Below are 23,468 nucleotides of genomic sequence, written 5' to 3' on the forward strand. Positions count from 1 at the left end.
TGGTCTTAGAATAACGTCAACATAACGCTGGGCTGTAAGGTTATCGTGGACAATGATGAGATCACTCCTGAAATCACAGTTGATTGACCCCCATACCATCAGACACACGCCGCCAAACCGATCACGTTCCCTGACACATTCGTCAGCGTACCGTTCATGGAGTCTCCTGTACACACGTGCTCTTCCATCGGCAAAGGAGACAGAGGAACTGGACTCATCTGAGAAAACAATGCTCCGGTAAAAGGCTGGTGGATGATTACCATTCTGGAGAGCAAACTGTAGTCTCGCAGCACGATGTCGTGGTGTCATGATGTTACCGTTGTACGGGCGTCTGCATCCGAGTCCAGCCGTTCTGAGTCGACGGATGACCGTCATCGGATGGATATCATAGGCCTTCCATGACGTCCTATGGTGTTGCTTGCTGTCATCGTCGCAATTCTGACCGGTCACGGAGGTGGTGTCGTCGAATCTGCCGATCTTGGCGTGGGGTCGTAACGGGACGTTGACCAGGTCGAGGTCGATCACGGACACTCCTGTTGATGATGTTCAACAAGTCGTCCAATAGTTGATGGATGGACTCTGAAGGTCCTAGCAACTTGGCTTTGCGAAGTCCCCCCTCGAACCATGCCCAACGCTCGTTCCCTTTGTTCTTAGAACTCCGAGTCGTGGCATTCTTAATGTGACGAGGAATATGACACCGTTACGTGACTTTTATGTGTCCATGATTGAGCATGTAGTGAACGCATTTCACACCATTTTGTGTTTCTGCTATTGTATGTGTAACGAGAACAAAACCAGGATTAAAACCCAGACAAAAGTACCAATCAATGGCTTCCTCTCATAAATTGTTATTTTAAGTCCAATTAATATATTTTTTATTAATCACAACAAAATATTGAAAAATATCTGTTTTGCGTTTTCATTGTGTGTCAGTATATATATATATAATAAAAAAAAAATAACAAAAGTCAAAACAAAACAAAACAAAACACACACAAAAAAGAAAGAAAAAAAAAAAAGACCAAACAATAGTTGTTAATAACTTAGATGGGCAAGCCGAAAAGATTAAAGGTATATTGTGCCATTTTGTGTGGGTGTCCAAATACAAAATAGAAACTTGGATAACCAATAAAGATTCGAAGCCAATTCTAAGTGTTATCCAACAAACCTCAATAACAGCTCACAGAAGCAAAAAAAAAAAAAAAAAAAAAAAAAAAAAAAATTCATACTCAACTAGATTACATAAATATGTATTTGATCTCAGCGCATGGACCCCCACCCGCCCCCTTACAGGCGGTTCCACGCCAGTGGTAAGGAGAGGGGAGGGATGCAGCTGGGGAAACCTATCACTAATCCTAACTTGTCAAAACACCCTACGCTTACGCATACCGGCCCATTTAACCCATCTCCAGTCCCCCATCCCCATCCCCAAGCAGTCACACCGCCCCGCCCCGCGGCAGGCAACGGACCACGGCAATAATCGATCGTTTATTTTAAAATAATAATAATAATAATAATAATAACAACAATAATAAAAGAGAAACACACCAAAAAAAAACACACCAAAAAACCAAACCCCACAATAAAAAATAAAACAATAAAAAATTACAATAATAATAATTTAAAAAATAGAAATAAATAAAAAGTAAACAAAATAAATAATAAAAATCGATCCCAGCGCATCGACCCCCACTCGCCTCAAGGCAGGAGGGTCCACCAAGAAGATAAGGGAGGGGAGGAATGGAACTGGGGTAGGCCTAAACTAATTTATATTTTTCCAAACAGCCGTACGCCTATCAGCCCAGTTAGCCCGTCTTTAGTCCTCCATCCCCACCCGAAGCAGCTCCCGTCATTCAGTAGCATTCAGTGGACCACGGTCAAGATCAAACAAAAAATATAGATTTTAATCTTAAACCAATCTTATTACTATTCGATTATCACTGTTTAAAAAATAATAAGAAGAATAAAAATTAAAAAAAAAAAAAATTAGTTACTTAGTTAATTAAAACAATCAAGATTAATCATTAATTAGATTTAAATTTAAAAATACCCCCAACCCCCACCAACAAACAAAAACAAGAAGAACAAACAAAAAAACTACTCAAATAATAATACTAACAACAACACTAGAAACAAATAAACACCAACAAAAAGTAAATAAATAAATTAATTAAAAGACCCAAACAAAAACAAACAGAAACCACAAAACAACACCTAAACCAAACAACAACAACCTTCATAAACTTTATTTAACTTATTTAAAATAAATAAATAAATAAATAATAATATAATAAAAATAATATAAATAAATAAATAAGGGTGGGGTGGGGGGGGGGGAGATAGAACTAGCTCGCGGATGGAAACTTTACCATATCAGTTTGCTCTCTCCCCCCCCCCCCCCCCCCCCCCCCCCCCCGTCCCCGTGGCCTCTCCGAACATGGCACAAGTCATGACGAGTGGTGGCACGAGGGGTTATGGTGCATGATGCAACCACGGTTCATTAAATTGTAATTAAAATTCATTTATTAGTTAGCTAAAACAAAGGTAAATCAATACATAAATAAAATATATGTATAAATACATGCTTAAAATCACAGTGGCTAAAACAAAGGTGAAATGGAATTAATGATATTTGCAATGCGTAGAGCTGAAACAAAATAGAAAAGGATTATGAGTTAAAACACCCACTTAAACATAAATACACATTAAAATATAAAAAGCTCAGTAACACATTGCTAACAAGAAAAAAAAAAAAAAAAAAAAAGAGAAAAAGTTGATGGGTTGGTCCGAAAGCAATAATATGAAATGGAAAGAGGGAATACCAAACCAAGCCGTCGATGTGGGAGGATAATTTTTTTTTTTTTTTAAATTATGATTACAAACAGGACAGTTAGGGGAATTTGTCATTTTCATTTTAAATTTTCCACACGCAAGAACTGGTGAGGCCCCAAACCTCATCCTGGTTAAAGTTTTTGTGTTCTTGATGTTTGACAGTATAGGCCCAGGGCCAGTTACACAGGGCTTAATTGAATAATGCCACATTCGTGTTTTATGGTCCCAGTAATCCTGCCATGCTTTAAGTATTTGAGGGGCAGCTTTGGACTTTAACTCCCAAAGCTCAGTATTTAACCAGACATTGAGCTCTAAAAGAGCTTTTCTGGGCGAACTGATCCGCAATTCATTTCCAAGCCGATTGATTTGTAAATTGCACACAGAAATAGTATTTATTTGTTATTTCCAAAACACTTTTACTTTTTTTCTTACGTCAAACCAAACTGAAACTATTTACCCCAAAAAACATTTTAATAGAATGATGGGACGGACTATAGTTAATAAACTAGTTGCTGTATCCATGTCCCAACAGAGCTGTGCTATGGTTACAAGATGAGCAACAGGATAAAGCTGGGGGTTTTCGTAGCTCTGCCCTAAGTTTAGCCAGCGAACTTTTCGCCAAATTTCGCGAACTATTTGATTGGTTCCCGACGTGGCCATTTGGTTTACAATGAAGCGCATAAACCAGTCTAGCGGACGTTTTTTTTCCGGTCGGTCTCAGCGCTTTTAAAAACCCACATTAATAAACCAATCCTATTCCGATTTAAATTCACTATTATAATTTATATTCTACCACAGGAAGTGATAGTTTGGCGTCATTGGATGCTTGGATATATAAGATTTTTAGACAGGTTTACCTTTCCTCCCACGCATCTGTGATTTTTTGAAGTTTCAAAACACAGACACTTGGTCCCATCATAAGAATAACATAAATTGTAATCTGTTAGGAACTTCGGGCGGTTTTCGTTAGTCTCATCCAGTAAGTAACCAGTTTCCGTCACCTACCTTTCATCGTCTTGTTATTGTAGTCTCTCCGCCCCCCCCCCCCCCTTTTACTAGCCGCAGTGGTAACGCACGCACATTTTTTAGCAAACTATTGGAAAGAGTTCGACCCCTAACACTAACTTTAACCATTTATAGGGGAGTACCAGTTAAAGGGACATTCCTGAGTTTGCTGCATAACACAGTCACAGTGCATTGTAAGATGTTACTGACTAACTTCACTAAGGTCGACGACAGTCACTTTTCGCACCCTTGTTTTGGCTTCGTACACAGTAAATAAAACATATCAAATGGTAATTTTTTGATATGATAAATTTGACAAAAGGTACTTTTTATTTCTTTCATCTTTTGAAACTTAACTATTAAGATTAATATTTTGTTCAGAATTATGAAAAATAACAAAATACCAACCTGTAAGCAACGTTGTCCGCTTATTATAGAAATTTGACAGGGGTCAAGGTTAGTAGACCAGTTTTTATTTTAATGTGGCGAAGCATTGTAATAATATAGCCAATTTTGAATTTGAATGACGTCAGTATTCCAGTGATGTCACTTTGAATCGCCTTACAATAACCATACACTGGGTACATGACTTTTATGTTTTAAGAATGCTGGAAAAATTCCAATGCAAACTTGCTATTGTAAATTTTTTGTACATTACTAATGCATCTGAATGTGTTTGAAGAAAATCTTGTGATTAAAAAATTGTACCCTTTACGAAATATGGATTTCAAGTGAAATTACGGTAAGATATGCTATATTTATTGTGTACGAACCCAAAACAAGGGTGCGAAAAGTGACTATCGTCGACCGTAATAAAATATTTATTGTCAACGTCCCTAACTGCATTATGCTTCCAACTCCATTCACTTTGTTTTCTCGTGCACTGTTCGCACAATTAACATCTGATTTGTCTCTGCTTGTCATTCATTTGTGAGGTTTGTCTTCACAGTTCTAAAACATTTTCCTTAACAATAAAGTTAAAACAAGTAAGTATCTAAATACAAAACTTTACAAACCCCAAAAACTATTAATTTTACCGAGTCGTTTTTGTTTATTCCTTAAAATTACCGATATCGGGTCCACATGACTCGTAGAAATTGACTTAAAATGGAGGAAGATAAATTAACATTCGGTGCGTGTGACATGACCCACACGTGCCAGATCAACAAAGCCAAATCATTTAATTTGTATGATTTTTATGATTTCTGGTGTTAGAATTTGCTTTCAATTATTTTATTTGATCTGCAAAAGGTATGCTACATTTTTGTGCCACTACTGTAGTGAATAGTATTCATAACAATTGTAAATAATTTTGAGTGTATAAATTGTGTTAATTAAGAATCAATTCATTAAAAAGTTATATTTTACAAACTATTCAGTGGTATGAACGTAATGCCTATCACTATTGACATCAAGTGTTGGCATTGGGTGTTGGTAAAACACGGACCGGACTAGGCGGCTTGATAAATTGAATTTTTCCTTTTAAAAAAATATTAAACAAGTGTTCGTCAACTGTGCATAGTTAAGAAATATATATTTTTTCATGTAGTGGCCATAAAAATGGAAAATGACGAATCACAGATGCGCGGTATGATACTTTTTGGCAAACGCATGCTCCTGAATGCAGTTAGAAACGTCGCAATCTTTCCTGTTTACTGGAGGGTGTTTCACTTTTATTTAGTAGAATTAATTTGTTTTACATCCACATTGTTGATCTTTACGTTAATTGATTGCAGTCTATTTTGTTTCACGTATCGTAGCTAAAAAATGTAGAATAGTATTTCCGTAAATATCGTATTCATGTTTTTGTTGTATGGTGAACGCAATTTTGGACATCGATGGTATATGATTAAACTTACATATTATTAATATTAAATATATATTCTTCTTTAGAATATCAGTGTCTTTATATTCAATGTGTTTCTGGTCATCTTAATATTTGTAAGAAGCCCAAACTGGATTTTGTCTTCAAATAATTTCATACGTACGAAAAAACATATTTTAGGAAATAGAATGAAATTTGACCTAGTACAAATATTAGAACGATCAGAAACATGTTTAATATACAGCCACTAATATTTTATGCGGAAAAATATATTTGATACATAATTACAATTGTTAAAAAGTCTGTTAATCGATAACATCTTAAAAATTGCAGCAAACTCAGGAATGTCCCTTTAAACTCATGCCTGACTATTTTGACTTCTTGATGATAGCCTATTTGGCATGAGTTTGACCCGTACCCCACTTTCAGTGGTTAGGGTTAGTTTTAGGGTGAGGGTTATGGTTAGTTTTTAGTGCTTTTGATATAGAGAGATATATGTCGAACTCTTTCCTCAAATTGTCTTTTGACTGAATCAGGCTTTTGAATATTTGCACAATCCATTGTACATTTTTATCCCGAGTACTCTGATGGTAACAGAGCTAGATGGATGTTTGGAGACCTAGACGGACATCTAACCATCAGAGACCAATCTATATCAATATTATGCAAATACTGCCTAACAAATGGTAGTCCAAGTCTTAATTTTTAAGTCTAATACAACAGCAATCCTATAGATGTTTGACGTTTAAATACCTTTAAAATGATTGTTTCCAAGTCCCTGATAAAAAAAAAATTAACATACTAATCACTAATACACACACTACAGGATAACCCCCATCAGCAAATACACATTTAACCGGAACATAATTGAAATGTTTCTTCCTGTAGTGTGTGTATTAGTGATTAATAATTGAATTTTTTTTTTTTTATCAGGGAGCTCGTAAATGATCGATGTAAAGGTATTAAATGTCAAACATAGGATTGTTGTTGTATTAGATCAGGAATCTTTAACTACTGTTTGATAGGCAGAGATTGCACATTAGATTGGTTTCTAATGGTTAGAGAGAGTGATAACTGTCCAAATGTCCGTCTACCTGTTTCACCGTCAGAGTAATTGGACTAAATCCATTTGTGTATGCCTTTATGGGTTATGCAAAAAGATATTTAGGTAACCCATTTTCTTTTTGTGCAACCTATATAAATTATGTCCTACATTTAATGTGTGAACAATAAAAGGGTGCTCAAAATTAGATTTGCTTGAAGGAAGCATCATTCTTGCAATTTTCAGAGGCCTACCAGTGGGCGCCGATGTTTACATGTATGTGTATTATTGTATATTACATGTATGTTACTGTTCATTGCTAATAGTATTAAATAATAAATAAATAGTAACTAAATACTTTAAACTAATGTTTGTTAAGCTTAGTACAACCATCAGAATGTTTTTTTTTTGTTTTTTTTCCTTAAATGGACAGACCCTAGTTTTTAAACATTAAGGCATATTTTTCACCTGGACCCTAGTTTCAACTCAGAAAAAAGGACACTAAGTGTGGTTAAATTACAAACTTGTAACAAATTTGGATACAACAGAGTGAAACAAGAGTCTGTGATGTTGAAATACCCTTAAACATCGACTAAAACGCGACTCCATAACCGATCTACTTCTCGATCAGACACACATGAATTAAAAAAAAATGAAACATGCATTTTGTGGTATTAGAAACACTAGGATGACCAGAAACACTTCGGTTGTATGGAAATTGATAATCTAAACAATAAAATATAAGTAATGTTTGATTTCAGTGATCATAAATGGCTCTAATAGTGAAAAATATGCCTTAGTGTTTAAAAACTAGGGTCTGTCCCTTTAAGAAAGTATTTATTTATTCTTACTACTTTACAGATAAAGATTCAGTAGAGGTGAAGACTATTTACTGAAGGCTAGTTGAGGCAACCAACTTCGACCAGTATGGAAGAAAATTTGTCTAAAGACAGCACCACTGAACATACACATCTGACAAAAACACAAAGTGGTGATGTAGATAATTCGGAACACTTTGAAGATGGTGTCACAGTATTTGTTGATCATTCTGAAGAAACCATTGATGATTCCAGCCCTGTAGTTATAGATCAGGTAGAAGAACACATTGGTGATTTGAGCACTGCATCCGTGGAACAGATAGAATACACTGATGTTCATACAAGTAAGCAAATAGGTGCTGCAAGACATGTCGGCTTTGATCAACAATCTGAAGGTGGATCAGGTGACAGCAGCGAGTTTCATCGTTGTGATAATTTGTTAGGATTGACCAGGGAAGCAGTAGATGAACAACACAGTGAGTTAGATGGTGCTAAGGAAGTGATGATTGATGATGTAAACAGTAATGTAAATAATACCAAAGCAGTAATAGATAACACGCCACAAGCACTTGATGGTGCCAAAGAAATGACAGATTATGTACAAAACAAAGGGGTGGATTATTCCAAGGAAGTAAAAGATGAACAAGATAAAGAACTACATATAGATGATGCTGGGATGGTTACCACTGATGTTGACAGTTCTGATGCTGGAGAATCTATTTCTATGGAAGAAAATGTGAATGAGTTAGAAGAAAAACAGATCGATGAAGACCCTGTTGGTATGAACATATATTGTATATGCATTAAGTGAAAACAAAGTTGAGTACGTAGCAGTGTTGTTATACATGTACCATAGCAATCATTTTATGTCTGTTTCTTGTGATGTGCTGATGTAATTTACAGTGTATTAACGATTGTATTTACATTACAGGTGTTCCAAGGATCCTTTTTGCAAGTCTGTGTTATTATATAAACATCATAACTTTAAAGTTTAATATACATGCATTCTGTCAAGACTATTTGTTAGATTCATTATTAATCAAGGACTGCAAACACAATATTATCTTGTCTTGATTAATTTGCACAGATATAATTGAATTAAATAATATTTTTCAGCAGATGATAGCAATATTTTTGAGTTTGAAGATGTGCTGCATGAGAATGACGAGTCTCGGATTCGGATGTTTAGCCAAGGCTTGGCTTTAGAAAGAGAAGGGAAGAGGAATGCTGCTCTCAAATGCTATCTTGGCTGTCTCTCCAATCTACAAATGGACTCCAATTTCGCACTTTTGCCACACTGCTTGAGAAATGTGTGTTCTTGTAAAAAAAAAAAAAACTTTTTTTTTCTTTCTACTTCTCAGTTTTACCAATATCAGAATAGTTTCTGTCAGTTCTGAGATGTTTAAAATCCATTTCAGGTTATATTCATCATCATTATTTATGCCATCATGTACTCGTAAAGTTTTGTGGAAATGAAAGTATGGAAATATGACGTCATCACGATTTAACAAAGCTACACAATGACATCTCATACTTTAAAAAAGGTTTTCATTTACACATCTGTCTTTATTATTAAATTTGTAATAAAAAGTTATTTTAATACAAGTCATTGCAGATATTTTGAATACAATAAATATAATTTTTAAATTATTTTTTCAATTATCTGTTATCGTGAATAAAATATAAAGTTATAGCAATACTCTAAATAGTATGTAAAGTTGTTGACATTTTTGCTATATACAAGTACATATATAGATATTAAAAAATGAAAACTCAACTCTGAAGTCATCAACATTTAGTTACATTTATCATCTGCTATATAGCACTTTTGAAAGAAAGATTATGTACCCTACTGCGAATGTCCAAAATACTTTGAGAAAATATATATACTGTTCAGTTAAAAGGAGTATGGAAATACACTGGTTGAATACTGATGCTGTTGCTCCAAGAGTCCAATATGTTTTGTTTTTTGTACAGTGTCATATTCTGCTCCATATCTGTGCTAATAAAGTGCTTAATTAAAGAATATACACAACATGAAGTCCAAGGAATACTAGCTTTGTATAGTAATCATTTAATGCACCAAAGATACAAAAGGACATTAGCTTCTGACTCACGATCACTTTACCCTCGTTGGATAAACTTCCTGTACATAAAAAGGCTAAAAATAAATGCATCAATAACAAATTCAGACAATCCAAGTCTGGAGTTTGGCAAAGTAATAAAGGAAGTAAACATTATTTATTTAAAAATCCTGTTGTACTAATTACAAAGGCATGTTCAACTTGTTTATGCTTACTGGACCCAGTATTTTGTACTTGCCAGTTGGCTACTACCTTTTAAGAAACAGTCACCTGTGAACAAAGGTTACTTGCAAATGCGAGTGGTTTACTCGCTGTGTAGTGCTCTGTATATTGTTATTTTGATATTTGGTTGAAAAGGAAAGAAGAAACCCTCCAGGGCCCTGTTCCACAAAAGAATTGGAGCTAAGGTTAATTGTAGTGACTTACGTTGAATTTTACAACTGGCACCTGTTCCACAAAGCAACCTTACGGTAGTTGTAAGTGCCCCTTTAATGATTAAAATATTCTTTACAAAGAAGTACGAATTAGTTATCTCCCGTATTTTCGTGTGAAAGTCGTATGGCCTAGAATGTTTTTTCATCGAATGGCGAGTTTTATAAAAGGTATTTGCTATATATTAGATCCATTTTTATACAAAAGTTAGTATCCTTCTTAGAAAATGACCAAAATCATCATTTAACTGCCATTTGACAGCTACGTTAGTGGCTTACAACTGCCTCGTACCTATTGTAAAATTTCACAGTAATTTACGACGATAGTAAGCTACACCACGTCATGGAATCAGATAAAAAATTAAGGTCATGATGGTAGGTATTTACGGCGATAGTAGTGCTAAGATCGCTTCAGGGCTTTAGATTTCACTAATTTGAGGTAAAATATTTTGATATCAGCTGGTTTGTAGTTAATTTGGGCATGATTAATGTTTATCGCCTTGACTTTGATGCAATCTAAAGCCCTGCCTTCTGCCATAATGTAGACTACTCTTATTATACCTATACAGCAAGGGATGTTTTAGATACACGTTTGATATATCATTCGTGAAACACTGGTTGGTATAGGATGACACATGCACACACCCCATGTCCATCAAAAGGAATGAATCCTTTGGCGAGCATTCTACCACCAAGATGAATCCCACCACAGTTTGGTCGAAAACAATGCCTGTGATCCTATCATATGTTAAAGCTGATAGTGTCGGAAGTGTGCCATTTTGACTTTTATGAATCAGTTGAGTTACAGCAAACATATATTAAATTTTTAATCATTGGCTTAATATATTTTGATAATTTTGTTTGTGTTTTGTTTGTGTTTTTTTTTTAATATTCAGTCTATAGTTTACTGTCAATTAAACTTTTGATTATTTATTTTACAGATAGCAGACATTTTCTTCCAGCATGGTGAATGTATCCTTTTGGACAATCTTTGTTTGCATTTGCATTGCATTGTGAACGACATCAGTGTTTGCTTTTGCTATTAGAATAGTATTCAGATTATTTGTAATGCTCACATAAATTTAAGAAATATGCCATGTATTAAGGATTTTCATTATGGTTATTCATTATATACCATAATGGAAACATACCAAAAAATATATATATTACATAAGTCAAGGAAATACAGTTGGTATTTTGGATTTCTGTTGCCCCATTGGGCTATTTCTCGTTCAAACCAATACATCACGACTGGTATATCAAAGACCATAGTATGTGCCATCCTGTCTGTGGGATGATGCATATAAAAGATCCCTTGCTACTAATGGAAAAATGTAGCGGATGATTAATAAATCAATATGCTGTAGTGATGTTGTTTTTAAAAAAAACTTTCTAGGTTATTGCATCTCGGTTTGACAGATTTAAATATCAATACTGACTACTGGACAAAAAAGAAATCCATTTACATTCTACAATTATTAGTTTGACATAATGACAGGTGTATGAGATATACCAAATATTCCTTAAATTCAGTATTATTTTAAGCATATATAAACAATTTGTAGATCCTTAACGTTAATATGCAGATGAAAAAGCCATTTGTTTCATCCAAGCTGAGAAGTTGTTTTATGAGAATGCATTGATTGACACAACACAAATTCAAAAGAAGTTGGGTAAGTTTGTGAAACTACGTTCTTACACAACTTTTATTTTAAAGGGACATTTCTGAGTTTGCTGCAATATTTAAGGTGTTATCGACTAACAGAGACTTTTTAACGATTGTAATTACATATCAAATATATTTTCTATGCATAAAATATTAGTGGCTATATATTAAACATGTTTCTGGTCGTTCTAATATTTTAATAAGGTTAAATTTCACTTTAGTTTCTAAAATATTTTTTTTCGTACGTACGGAATTATTTGAAGACAAAATCCAGTTTGGGCTTCTTACAAATATTAAAACGACCAAAAACACATTGAATATATAGACACTGATATTCTAAACAAGAAAATATATTTAATATGTAAGTTTAATCGTAGAAATATTTTATTAGTCAGAAACATCTTACAATGCAGAAAACTTGGGAATGTCCCTTTAAACAAGATGGAAGACTCATATTTGACAATGCCTATAATCACACTGTTTTTCTATCTGTTGACACGATGTGCTATCATACTGAATATATAACAGTGCTGTTTCATTATATCACTATTAAAACACTCATAGTTTGTAAGCATACGGTTTCTAAGATCAAGAGTGCTATTTCCTAGCTGCAATTTAAAATATACTGAGGTGTCATTAAACACATTTTTTTCACCTATTTATTTTAGAGGAAATCCATACTGGTATGAGTGAATGTAAAGAAGGTGATGGCGATTCAAAGATCTCTAAGGATGCTCTTCGTGCAGAAGAGTACGAACATCTGGCCAAACTGTGTATGGACAGGAAACAGTGAGTCCTTATCTACTGTAGCATACTCTTTTTCTTTCCCGCCCCACAGAAGCAAACTACCATTTATACAAGTAATGTTATTTTGCAATGATTTATAATTATTACAAGTATATTTTGTGAAAACATTTGATCAAACAATCTGTATGTGTTAATGATTAAATTTATCCATGTCTTTGAATTACTTCTTAAAGAACCCAAACAAACCTCAAAATAATGAAGACGTTCATAGGTTGTTTCTCCTTCGGCTGTCTTCAGTTTTGGATGTCATGATATCCATGTTTAATATTAAATTGTTGTAAAACATGTATGATTGTCTTTTATGATTGGTTTTCATGGTTTGTATACATTATCTGTCTATTAAAAGTCAAATATTTCTATTAGATATACAGAGGATAATAAACGAGTTACCAGTTATCAAATTTATGTCCCTCATGAAATAATTTTCACTTGTCATGAGCTTTAGCAAGTGACAAGTGAAAATTATTTCATGAGGGACATAAATTTGATAATAACTGGTACCGAGTTTGTTATTCCATTACCCCAGCTATTATTACTTTTTTTAAAGCCTTTATTTTCGATATGGCCTACATCGGCTACACGTCCGTGTATATAGAAACAACGTAAACTACTTTACTGTTCTGGGTATTGCTTTAACTTTGTATTTTATTCACGGTTCACAGATAATTTTGAAACCAGAAAATGCAAACACTTTAAACTATATGACGTCATTGTGTGTGCTTTCAAAATCGTGATGACATCATAATTAGTACAAGGTGATTGGTTTATTGGCGTCAAATCGTCCAATAGTAGTGTACGTTAAACCAGTGCATGATAATTTCTTAGTGAGAATTTTTTTTTTTTTTTTTCCCCGTTATGAGTGCCTGCTGGGGTAATAAATTTTAATAATTGATATTTTATTTAAGTTGTTACTGTTATTTGTTTTATTCTTCAGGCCTCAGCTTGCTCTGGAATATGCAGGCAAGGTAAGTAATATTCTACATTTGAGTTATACTGTTTTAAAAAATGAAGGGAAATGGTTTTATCATAAATCTGGTTTGTTAATTTGTTGCATTATTGTTTCAGTTTTCAATCATATCAATTTAAAACAAACATGTATCAATTTAAAACAAACATGCATTTTGTTCCGTATAATTTATTGTTGATTTATAATAGTGTGTAACAATACCAGTGTGTATCGGTAACAATAATAAAACTTATTATAAATTATCTGTCTTTATTTCAGGCAACAAAGATCAGGCAGCAGATTTATGGAGATGATCACCAAATCACCAAGGAAAGTTTGGACTACTTTGCCACTTTATATGCAGAGGTTGGGCGACATCAATACAATGGTAAATCTCTAGTCAGGGTTTATTTACTATCATTTGTTATGCCCAACTCTTTGACTTTCAGTAAGTGTGAGGTTCATTATACATACCCATAATTAAAAAAATATTCAGAGAATTTTTTTTAACACTTCAGTAAATTGTTTTCTTGGTCATATTGTAAATTTGCTTTCATAATGTAGCATGGGTGTGATCTTTAAGACTGATCCACAACTTTTTTTCATTTGTCATTAATACCAAATGTTGAACATATAACTCTGTGACCTGTAAAAGATACGTATGATTTGCTGCGTTTCCTGTTTCAGAATTCCTCTCCCACCTGTCTCAAGATAAAGACTAATCCTGCTAATCAAGATGAGACTGCAGCAAACTTCCTGGTTACGATACATGTTTGATTTGCTGTGTTTACTGTTTCAGAATCCCTCTCCCACCTGTCTGAAGATACAGACTGTAATCCTGCTGAAGATGAGACTGCAGCAAACGTCCCGGTTACGACAATCCCTAGATCACCGTCCTCCATTCTCAGGCAAAGGAAATCAGGAGATGGTAATTTAAAAAAACAAAAAACACTTTTTTTTCTTTTTCTTAGGCCAGTATTTTTTAATTTTTAGATTTACGAACAAGAACTTTTGTGCACAAAGGTAGGAGGAAGGAAAAAAAAATAAAAAACCTGTTTGGGGTGATTTTTTTTTTAATATGGCTCCTTTGATAGATGTGGATTCTTTGTAACAAAATAAGATTGACAAGGCATCTCTGTGCGCAACCGTGCGGTGCATAGAAATTGGAGCGAAATAGCGAATCGGACCGAAAGAGAGCGACCGGAGACGAATTAACAATTTGTATCTACTACAGTATATTTATTGACGAAATAAGTGTTATTTCTCACTGTTACCTTACGAAATGCGCCACAATAGACTAGAATGATAACTTTTTTTTTCTTTAGAGCTATTTGTGGAAGTCGGCGGCAAAAAAAATAAAAGTGAAAAATACACCTTTTAATTTTATTTTTTTTTGAGCAAAATTTACGTCTAATAATAAAAAAAATACTGGCCTTAACATTAAATATTAATAACTAGGAGACATGTGGATGAAGATGAAACAAAATCAGGATGGTTATTTACATTATATTGGAAGCAAGATTCTCCAAGAGCCTAATTCACAGATCTCTCTTAAGTTACTATTAGCCATAACCTGTGATAGTGTAGTATTTTATTTACGTTACATATTATAAATATTGTGTGTTGTGAGACTGCTTGAAGAAAGTTTTGAATGGCTCATTATTTAATTGTTGTTTGTTTTAATGTTCAGATAAAGAGAAGAAGCAAGTGAGGTTTCAGGAGCCTCAAGAAACCAGCAATTCACGGCATCAAGGTTTGTTTATCAATCTTTACTTCTCACAAATTAAATTACCAGTCTCGGTGGTGTTGTGATTAAGCCATCGGACATAAGGCTGGTAGGTACTGGATTCGCATCTCGGTACCGACTCCCACCCAGAACGAGTTTTATTGACTCAATGGGTAGTGTAAGACCACTACACTGTCTTATCTCTCAATTAATAACTCAGGCCCGTACGCAGAAATGCATATGGGGGTGCGTAATCGGCGGGCCAAAGGGCCGGAGTTGCTAGGGGGTCTGGGGGTATGCCCCCCCCCCCCCACAATTGTTTTATATCTAGAATGCAGAAGATGCATTTTCCTGCATTCTGAGTTTAAATTTCTACTGCGCATTACAACATGCGAAAACTTCATACAGTTCACATCGTCGGACTATTTTTTTTTTTTTTTACACATCCACGGACGGACCTCGGCACCCTACTGCGTACGGGCCTGTAACTAACGCACTGTCCTGGACAGACAGCCCAGATAGCTGTGGTGTGTGCCCAGGACAGCGTACTTTAATCGAAATTGGATATAAGCACAAAAATAAGTTGAAATGAATGAATGAAATTAAATGGGGAAATATTTTAACATTTGGACAAGACTGCAAAATTAAACAATTGAATTGTAAAATACATAACTATTAATACAGAAATTAGATTTTTATTTAGAATAACTGTTGATAAGTCTTTTTAACATTTTAGAAGAATGGATTTCTCAAGCCTTGCTGTGTGTCCTGTTTGCAATATGTTTTTTTCTGCTGTTCATCCTGGGAAGCTGGCTCTACTGCAATCTGTACAGCAACACCTTTTGTGAGCTGGCACAAGATCATTTTGAATTCTACGTGAGAAAAATCAAGTATTTTTACTATCAGTACGCATCCACTAAGAAGATCAAGTATTCTTAAGCAGCTGAGCTAAGGAAGGATATATGAAACAGACAAATGACTTTTGTATGTAACAGCAACTGATAAAATATGTTCAGTGTTGCTTTTGAATAGTAGTATGGTTTTGAAACTAGTGTGCATTTCATGGCAAGGTAAGACAAAATAGCAAATATTACGCACATCTTGCAAGACAACTCTTGAGTAATGTAAAATGATATTAATTTACATTATGATACTATGCATACAAATCACAGTCGATTGAATATCAAAACATTTATTAAAAAATTATTTTATGTATATGTGTTATTATTTTATATACATATTGGAGAGTTTCATTTACTTAAAATATTTATGTGATATTTTGAATTACTTTTCATGGTGAATATTATTTTATTCGTTTTGTGTTCCTTGGTTCCCTCATTTGTCAATTTATTTTGTTTGATTTTTGTGTGTTTTTTTTTTATGTATATTAAGATAATGTTTAGTAAATAATTAATAATTGTTGTGAAGTTTTAAATGGAATATTTTTTGTGCAACCATAGAGGTATTAGATACATATACTGAAATGCAGGGATCACCCTACTAATAGCAAAATTAACCCATTTTAAAAAATGGCTACAATATTTAGTATTTGGCTAATAAAATGTTTAAATTAGACATTTTGCAATATTTAAAATCTGAAAATTGACTAAAACATTATTTGTAGTGTGAGCCCTGAAAATGCAAGTTCTAATCCCATTAAATTTTAACATATGTGGTTAGAATTTGTTTAAACATTTTGTGTTCTTTTTTATTAATTATATATGTTTTAAATTCTGTGATAAAAATTGATAAGTTGAAATTGTGTGTGAAGGTTCATTTAAAGATCAGTGGCATTTACGGGGTAGTTAGGTAGGACTCAAGGACGATGGCACTTAATCTGAATAATGCATTTATTGAAGCAAAATGTTGTAACCTACAACTTTTGGGGTCAATTCTGTTTGTAGTATTCTAATAGGGTTTTAAATATTTTTCAGTGTTTAAAAATAAATGTAATTTTTCTTATAATCATGAAATGCTGCTTTCTTTAGGTTGTAAATATTTTAAAAACAATACCATTAAATTACTTTAAAATATGTACTTTTGACATATAATTTGAGATGAAAAACTGATTAGGCTTTCTCGTTAATCATGCAGTTACATTTATTGGTATACACCTGAAAAATAATTAAGCACCACCAACTTTTGACCATGTGACTTACACTTCACAAGTAATTCTGACCATTTCATGAATACCAAACACAGAAATTAATGTTCTCTGTAGGCTGGAGACACACTGTTGTGCTTCCCCAAAGTAATTTATACATGCCATCTCGGTAAATACCCTGTAGATATAGAATATATATGTATAAAAACTCTCGTATCTACTTTAAACCTGTTGGCACGGACCAATAATTATTGGGCGACGTTTTGGCTGCAATACTATTCAGATAGTGCTTGATTAATTTCCTGGTGTATATTTATAATGTTGTTTCATTATTCATCTCAACTTTTGTAATATACCATACTGATAGCACTGTTTACATAATACCTTACATAATATATCGTATATAACTTTTTAATCATACATTAACATTTAGTGCCTGTTATATTTTGTTGATTTGTAATTTGAAAGAATCTTGTTATGTTTAAAAATCTGCTGTTGCTGTTGATATTTATTGGTAATACATTGCAGGTATATGTACTTTGGAATATATTAATGATACTTTACAGTGTTATGAATTTGATACACCTTATACTATTACAGACATTTTTAACCTTTTGAATGGATAAAACAATTAAAAAACCCATATATATATAAATTAGAAGTTACCAAACATTAAGCTTAGGTCCCAAGTGAATCAATGTTCATTTGTCACAAGATTTTGTAGTGGCAAATGTATTTTTTTAAGGAACATAAGATTAATAATGACGGATAACAAGTTTGTTATTTTATTTTATATTATTTTGTAGTTCTCATTAAAAAAAACTATTTGATATGTAGCAACTATTCTTCACAATATTTGCAATATTGCTATAACTTAGTTTTTTCTTTTTTATGGTATTTCATAAAAGACAGAAAACTATTCAGTTAAAACAGAAAAAGTTAAAATATGCACACATATTTTGTTTGCATTTTAGCTATGAAAAAAAAGAAGAAGTAAATATAGGTTCTATTAAAAAACTAAAAAGTAAATATAGGTTCTATTAAAAATATGTGACATGGTGGGAGCTTATATTATCGTAATGATATGTTTAATACTAACAAATATGTGTGTGACATTTGTTTCAATGAAAAACTATGAAATATTTTCTGTTATGACTAAACCATGGCAGAATTAAATTAAATTATTTTCTTGCTTATTGCGACCTATGAAGACGCCCAACAACAGCCATTGATAGGCTAGGTCCCAATAACGAGCTACTCTCGGTATACTAAGTTCAAAACTATACGTAGCTCCCCTTTATATTTTGGCGAACCATTCAAAAATGCACCCAATTTCCTTCATAGAAATCGCGCAATAATTCTGTTTGATTTAATCCTATGGAACATTCAAAATTCCATAGCACCAACTACCGACTCATCGGACTGCTGGTGCTCCCTTGTACCTGCCAATGCGGGTGGTCCTCTTTCCCACTCACCCCAACCCTTTTCCTGTCCTGGACGAAGGAGCCAGCCAAGGCAGGCACTTGTGCCCATGATAGGCATTTACTACAGCAGCTTGCTCTGACTGTATGTAAAACCCTATGACCTGACCTGCATTTTGCATTTATGACACTGATATATAATGCATTTATTTGTTATAGAATATAATGCATTTATTTGTTAGACAAATAATATCGGATATTGTTTATAGTACTATGTAGTTTTGTTTTAATGTTGACATATTTGTAAAATACAAATTTAATGAAGTGTGTTATTTCATATCAAAATTTGTGATTTTATTGTTATAATTATTTACTTTGTTGATTATTAATATATTATGTACATTTTAAAAATTGTATTTATTATTGTTCTTCTTGGGGACATATCAGATGCTTATTTGAATGAGTACTTTTTTGTTTATGAAATATACCAAAAACAATTTACAAGTAAATTACAAGATACAGAAATATATACCTAATACATTTTCTATATTAGACCTATTTGTTATAAATTTAGCCAAATAGAGGGTTCCCACAGTCATAAAAACCCATGGAAAATAAAACTGTTATGGAAAAGTCCTGCAATTTTGTTCATGTTAAAAAATAAATCTTGGAAAAGTCAGGGAATTTCATCTCAGGTTGAGCACCACTGTAACATCATGGCTGTTGCAAGCTTTCAAATTATTAAGTTTAACAATGCAGTATAAAATCTTCTTATACATGTATTATGGATACCATTAGATGTTTTGGCAATATCTGATCTTGCTAAGTGCTCCAAACTGAAAGGTTGAAAGATATGGGCATCTCTTTCAGACTAGGTCCTGTTTTTGTTGTAGGACTTGATGGTTGTCTGTATGTGATGGTACTATCCAGTTACAGGGATCGAAACTCTTCAGAAAAGTATGGTGGCCCCAAAAATATATCTGGGCCATTAAATTTCATTTGGCATTCATGAATGTGCGTTCGGATTTGATCGTGTATTCAGCTGAGATGTTCTGAATGGTTACAAACTGGATCAAGAAGTCTTTGTTTTATAAAGACTACACCTCACTACAAAATCAATGTTTATCTATAAATGGATGCTGACAAATTATGGTACGCCAGTTCGTTCAGGTTTGCAAAGCACAAGCAAGATTGTAATGTGGAGTAAATATATGCAATACAATTATTAACAGTGGCTCAAATGATATAGAAAGAAGATCTCCCACATAATATTTTTGAACATTATTTTATATTTATAGTTGGCCAGAGGACTTTGATCACATTTTGCGACCTGGGGACTGGCTGTTTTGCACCCTGCAATTACCACGCATTCACTCCAATGGAGCCTGATAAATGCTTCAGGTTGTTTAAGCAGGCTCGGCTTGATAGTTGGTGGATAGTGATGTTACTTTGTATGGTGTTTAACATGTTTAAGCTCTGATAGTGTTAGAAGACTGGTCCGAACATCCCAACAGCCAATTGGATGGCTTAAAATCTTCCAATAAGTCCGGGCTTCTAGAATGTTTATAAAAAACACTAGCCATGGGATCAATGATTTTAAAAATGTACTAGCCATGATTAAAAATTCACTAGCCCTACTTTTGAGTAAATACAATTTTACTTACAGTAATAATCGAATATGTCACCTTAAGAGGAAGATAGAGCTTAAAAACTCTTAGATTTGGGAAGAGGATATCCGTATTTACTAAATAAACTTAAACACCATTTGACAACAACTTTTTTTCACTAGCCATCGGACATGGCGATAGTAGTTATTTACTAGCCCAACATTGAATATCACTAGCCATGGGAGTGGGGCTACCATAATCTAGAAGCCCTGAATAAGTCCTCTGCTGCCTGTTCTGGTCTGTGATTGATCCACATTTAAAGTTTGCAACTAGCACTTAGCAGTAACCGAGCTGTTTTCTTATGTCTTTCAAATTTGACATAATGAATGCTTTAAATTTCCGCAGGATGCTAATTAATAGCCCTGATTAGTTTCCACGAATACAACTGCTATTCAAAGTAAGGGCCCACTGCTTCCAGCCAAATGATTATTTTCATATCAGTTGAATACTTACAAACAGTTTTAACATGGTCAGTAAACATATCATAAACTAACTTTTGAAATGTATAAAGCCATTTGTTTTTTTGGTTTTGAAGAGGATAGCTGTGGTGGGGTAAGCAAGAGCTTAATTTCGGCCAACTAAGTCAAATTACTCAAATGGCTCCAATTTAATTTCGATGAACCATTTCAAATTGTGTCAAAATTACCTCATGAAATTATGCAACCTGTTTCATTTTGGAACTAATCCTACAGGATTTAGTGGCACCAACCCACCCCCCTCCTGCCCACTACCAACCCTGGTTGGGCCGCTTGTGCTCCTTTGCATATGACAGTGTGGACTCTTTCCCCCCCCCCCCCCCCCCCCCCGCCACAACCCTTTTGTGTCCTGTACGAAGGAGCCAGCATAAGTTAACACCTGCACCCATGACTACAACAGCTTGCTCAGAATGTGCACATTAAACCCTCTGACCTGACCGTAGGGCAAGTCTTTTTTCTTTCTTTTTTAAGTTTTTAAAAATTTAACATGATTACCTTTTCAATTTCCTGCTCGTATTTTCATACTAGCTTCCATATTTATTCATTAAAATATTAAAAAATTGTCAGTAAAAAAATATTTTTCATGGGGAAAGTCGTGGAAAGTTTTTATGAGATGTGTGAAAACCCTGCAGATAATATGAATTAATATAAAATATGAAAATGCACTATATAGTAACATCTGATTTGCCCCTAAAATATGTTTTAAGATTTTTAGTTTGGGCATTTTATTAATTCTGTAAATAAAATGTCTGTATGGGTTTTTCATATTAATACAAAGATTTTAATGCTTTTTTTGCCTTTTTATATACAGACACATGCAGATCCATCCTGCAAATCCAAATGTTGTTGGTAAACATTTTTAATTTAATTTTGGGGTTAGGAATTGGTTTTATATTTTACTTAGATTTAATGTTTTGGAAAGTTATTAGTAGATCTATTATGTTTCAAATTCATTTTCAGTCTGCTGCTATCCTTACTGGTTTGCTGTAGAAATAGGATAATTTTAAAATCAAATGTGAGCACCTTGACCTTTGTAGTTGTATAGAATTGACAAACATGTTCAGTGACATTGAAATATGAAATATGTTTTTGTTATACACACATCTCTGACGGGTCGTATTATGGTATGGTGTTGTCTGTCCGTCCATCCGTTCATAAAATATTAGTTTCCGGGCCATATATTCCGTATTAATTCATATAGGATAATAAAAGCTTTCATGCAAGTACAACTTGGGATGGCAGTGTGTTGTGACCTACTTTTGTTTACAATTGGTATATTATTTGCTTTGTCTCGAACGATTGTGAGTTTATTTTAGGAGATGAGAGAAATGTGTGTTTTTAAGTTACAAAAAGTCAAGAGTAAACAATGGTATTTGCTGTTTAGTATGTTTTAAATGGGGTGTCGTATCTGCTGATGATGTTTTGATAAAGCGATCAGTGGAAATGGATATTGTATTCCATTACATTCTAAGTTAATGTAAAAAGCAATATGGCAGCTTGGTGTTCATTGGCAAGTAGAAAGAATGAAGAAAAAACCCCTTGTTCTAATATTGACAATAAAAGATATGTTCATTCAACCGTGTACATGTATCTGTTGACATATCCAAGATAAGCCAATTCCATTTCTTGCAGTCATGTCAAATGAATGCAGGTTTAAGCTTCCAGCATTTGTGCCAGCATCGTTTTGGTCAATTATGAAGTCAGCTGAACATGTACTAACATTAGCTTTAATTAGATTAGTGTCTATCTTTGAGTATTAATTAGAATTTAACTTGGTGTTCGATTCATATTTTGTTTTTGTGGGGCTTTGCAATCAAAGGATAACATTAAGGTGTTTTTTTTTTAGCAAGATTGGACAATCAGAATAGAGTAAATTGTATTATTGTGGCAGGTTTGTAATTATATGCTTATGAAAGTATAGTAATCTTCACCCTGCAAAAGATTTCATGGATTCTTTTTATACCATTTCCCTGTAAAATACACATTGGATAATTTGCACATTATCGAGCTACCTATGGAAGGCCAATAGTAGGAATCATTGTGATTGATAAATTGCAGGTTTAATAGTGATACATGTACATTACGTTTAGTAATTTAAAATAATGAACATTTTTGATGAAGCTGGTCTTCCCATTATATATTGGAGTTGTTTTATTATGAGCTATTTAGTATTTAGTAAATAAAAAAATTCTAATACACATGTAGTTGGTGGTTTTTATTATTTATACCAGTGGCCAGTCAGGACCTATCAAGTGGGTACTGTTTATCAAATCAATGGAGCCTATATCTGGTGCAATAGGCATCAGACATGCATTTTGATTCTTAATAATTTCCTATGTAGAAAGTATTAGTTCCTCGGTAAAATAATTTTAATTTTCCCTGAGCTTGAGCAAGGGACTAATGAAATGTATTTCACAAATTTCATGACAGCTAGTACTAGCTTATTACCTCAACTGGTTTTTTTTAACTTTTATGAACAGTATTCATATATATACATGTATATAAAATAACTTTACACACTATTATGAGTATTTCTATAATTTTGTTATATTATATTTTTTATAATTTACTTTTTACAGTAACGGTCTACTTATTCTATTGAGAAACAAAAGAAGTAA

General features: G+C 33.5%; 1 protein-coding gene across 2 annotated transcripts; it reads left to right on the plus strand.

Moving 5' to 3' along the window:
* Positions 1–3,645: 3,645 nt before the first annotated feature.
* On the plus strand, positions 3,646–21,154 carry LOC121371649. Of its 2 annotated transcripts, none has more exons than XM_041497690.1 (11): positions 3,646–3,811; positions 7,566–8,301; positions 8,639–8,832; positions 10,979–11,009; positions 11,624–11,710; positions 12,372–12,492; positions 13,445–13,475; positions 13,736–13,844; positions 14,256–14,384; positions 15,147–15,209; positions 15,919–21,154. In XM_041497690.1, exons 2-11 carry the CDS (start codon positions 7,632–7,634, stop codon positions 16,119–16,121), a joined length of 1,638 nt encoding a protein of 545 aa, XP_041353624.1. In that variant the 5' UTR covers positions 3,646–3,811; positions 7,566–7,631; the 3' UTR covers positions 16,122–21,154. The 2 variants fall into 2 exon arrangements, with proteins under 2 accessions (XP_041353624.1, XP_041353625.1); XM_041497691.1 differs by having other exon boundaries at positions 8,642–8,832.
* Positions 21,155–23,468: the final 2,314 nt, after the last annotated feature.

Source organism: Gigantopelta aegis, chromosome 4 (assembly GCF_016097555.1).
Source record: "Gigantopelta aegis isolate Gae_Host chromosome 4, Gae_host_genome, whole genome shotgun sequence".
Taxonomy (NCBI): domain Eukaryota; kingdom Metazoa; phylum Mollusca; class Gastropoda; order Neomphalida; family Peltospiridae; genus Gigantopelta; species Gigantopelta aegis.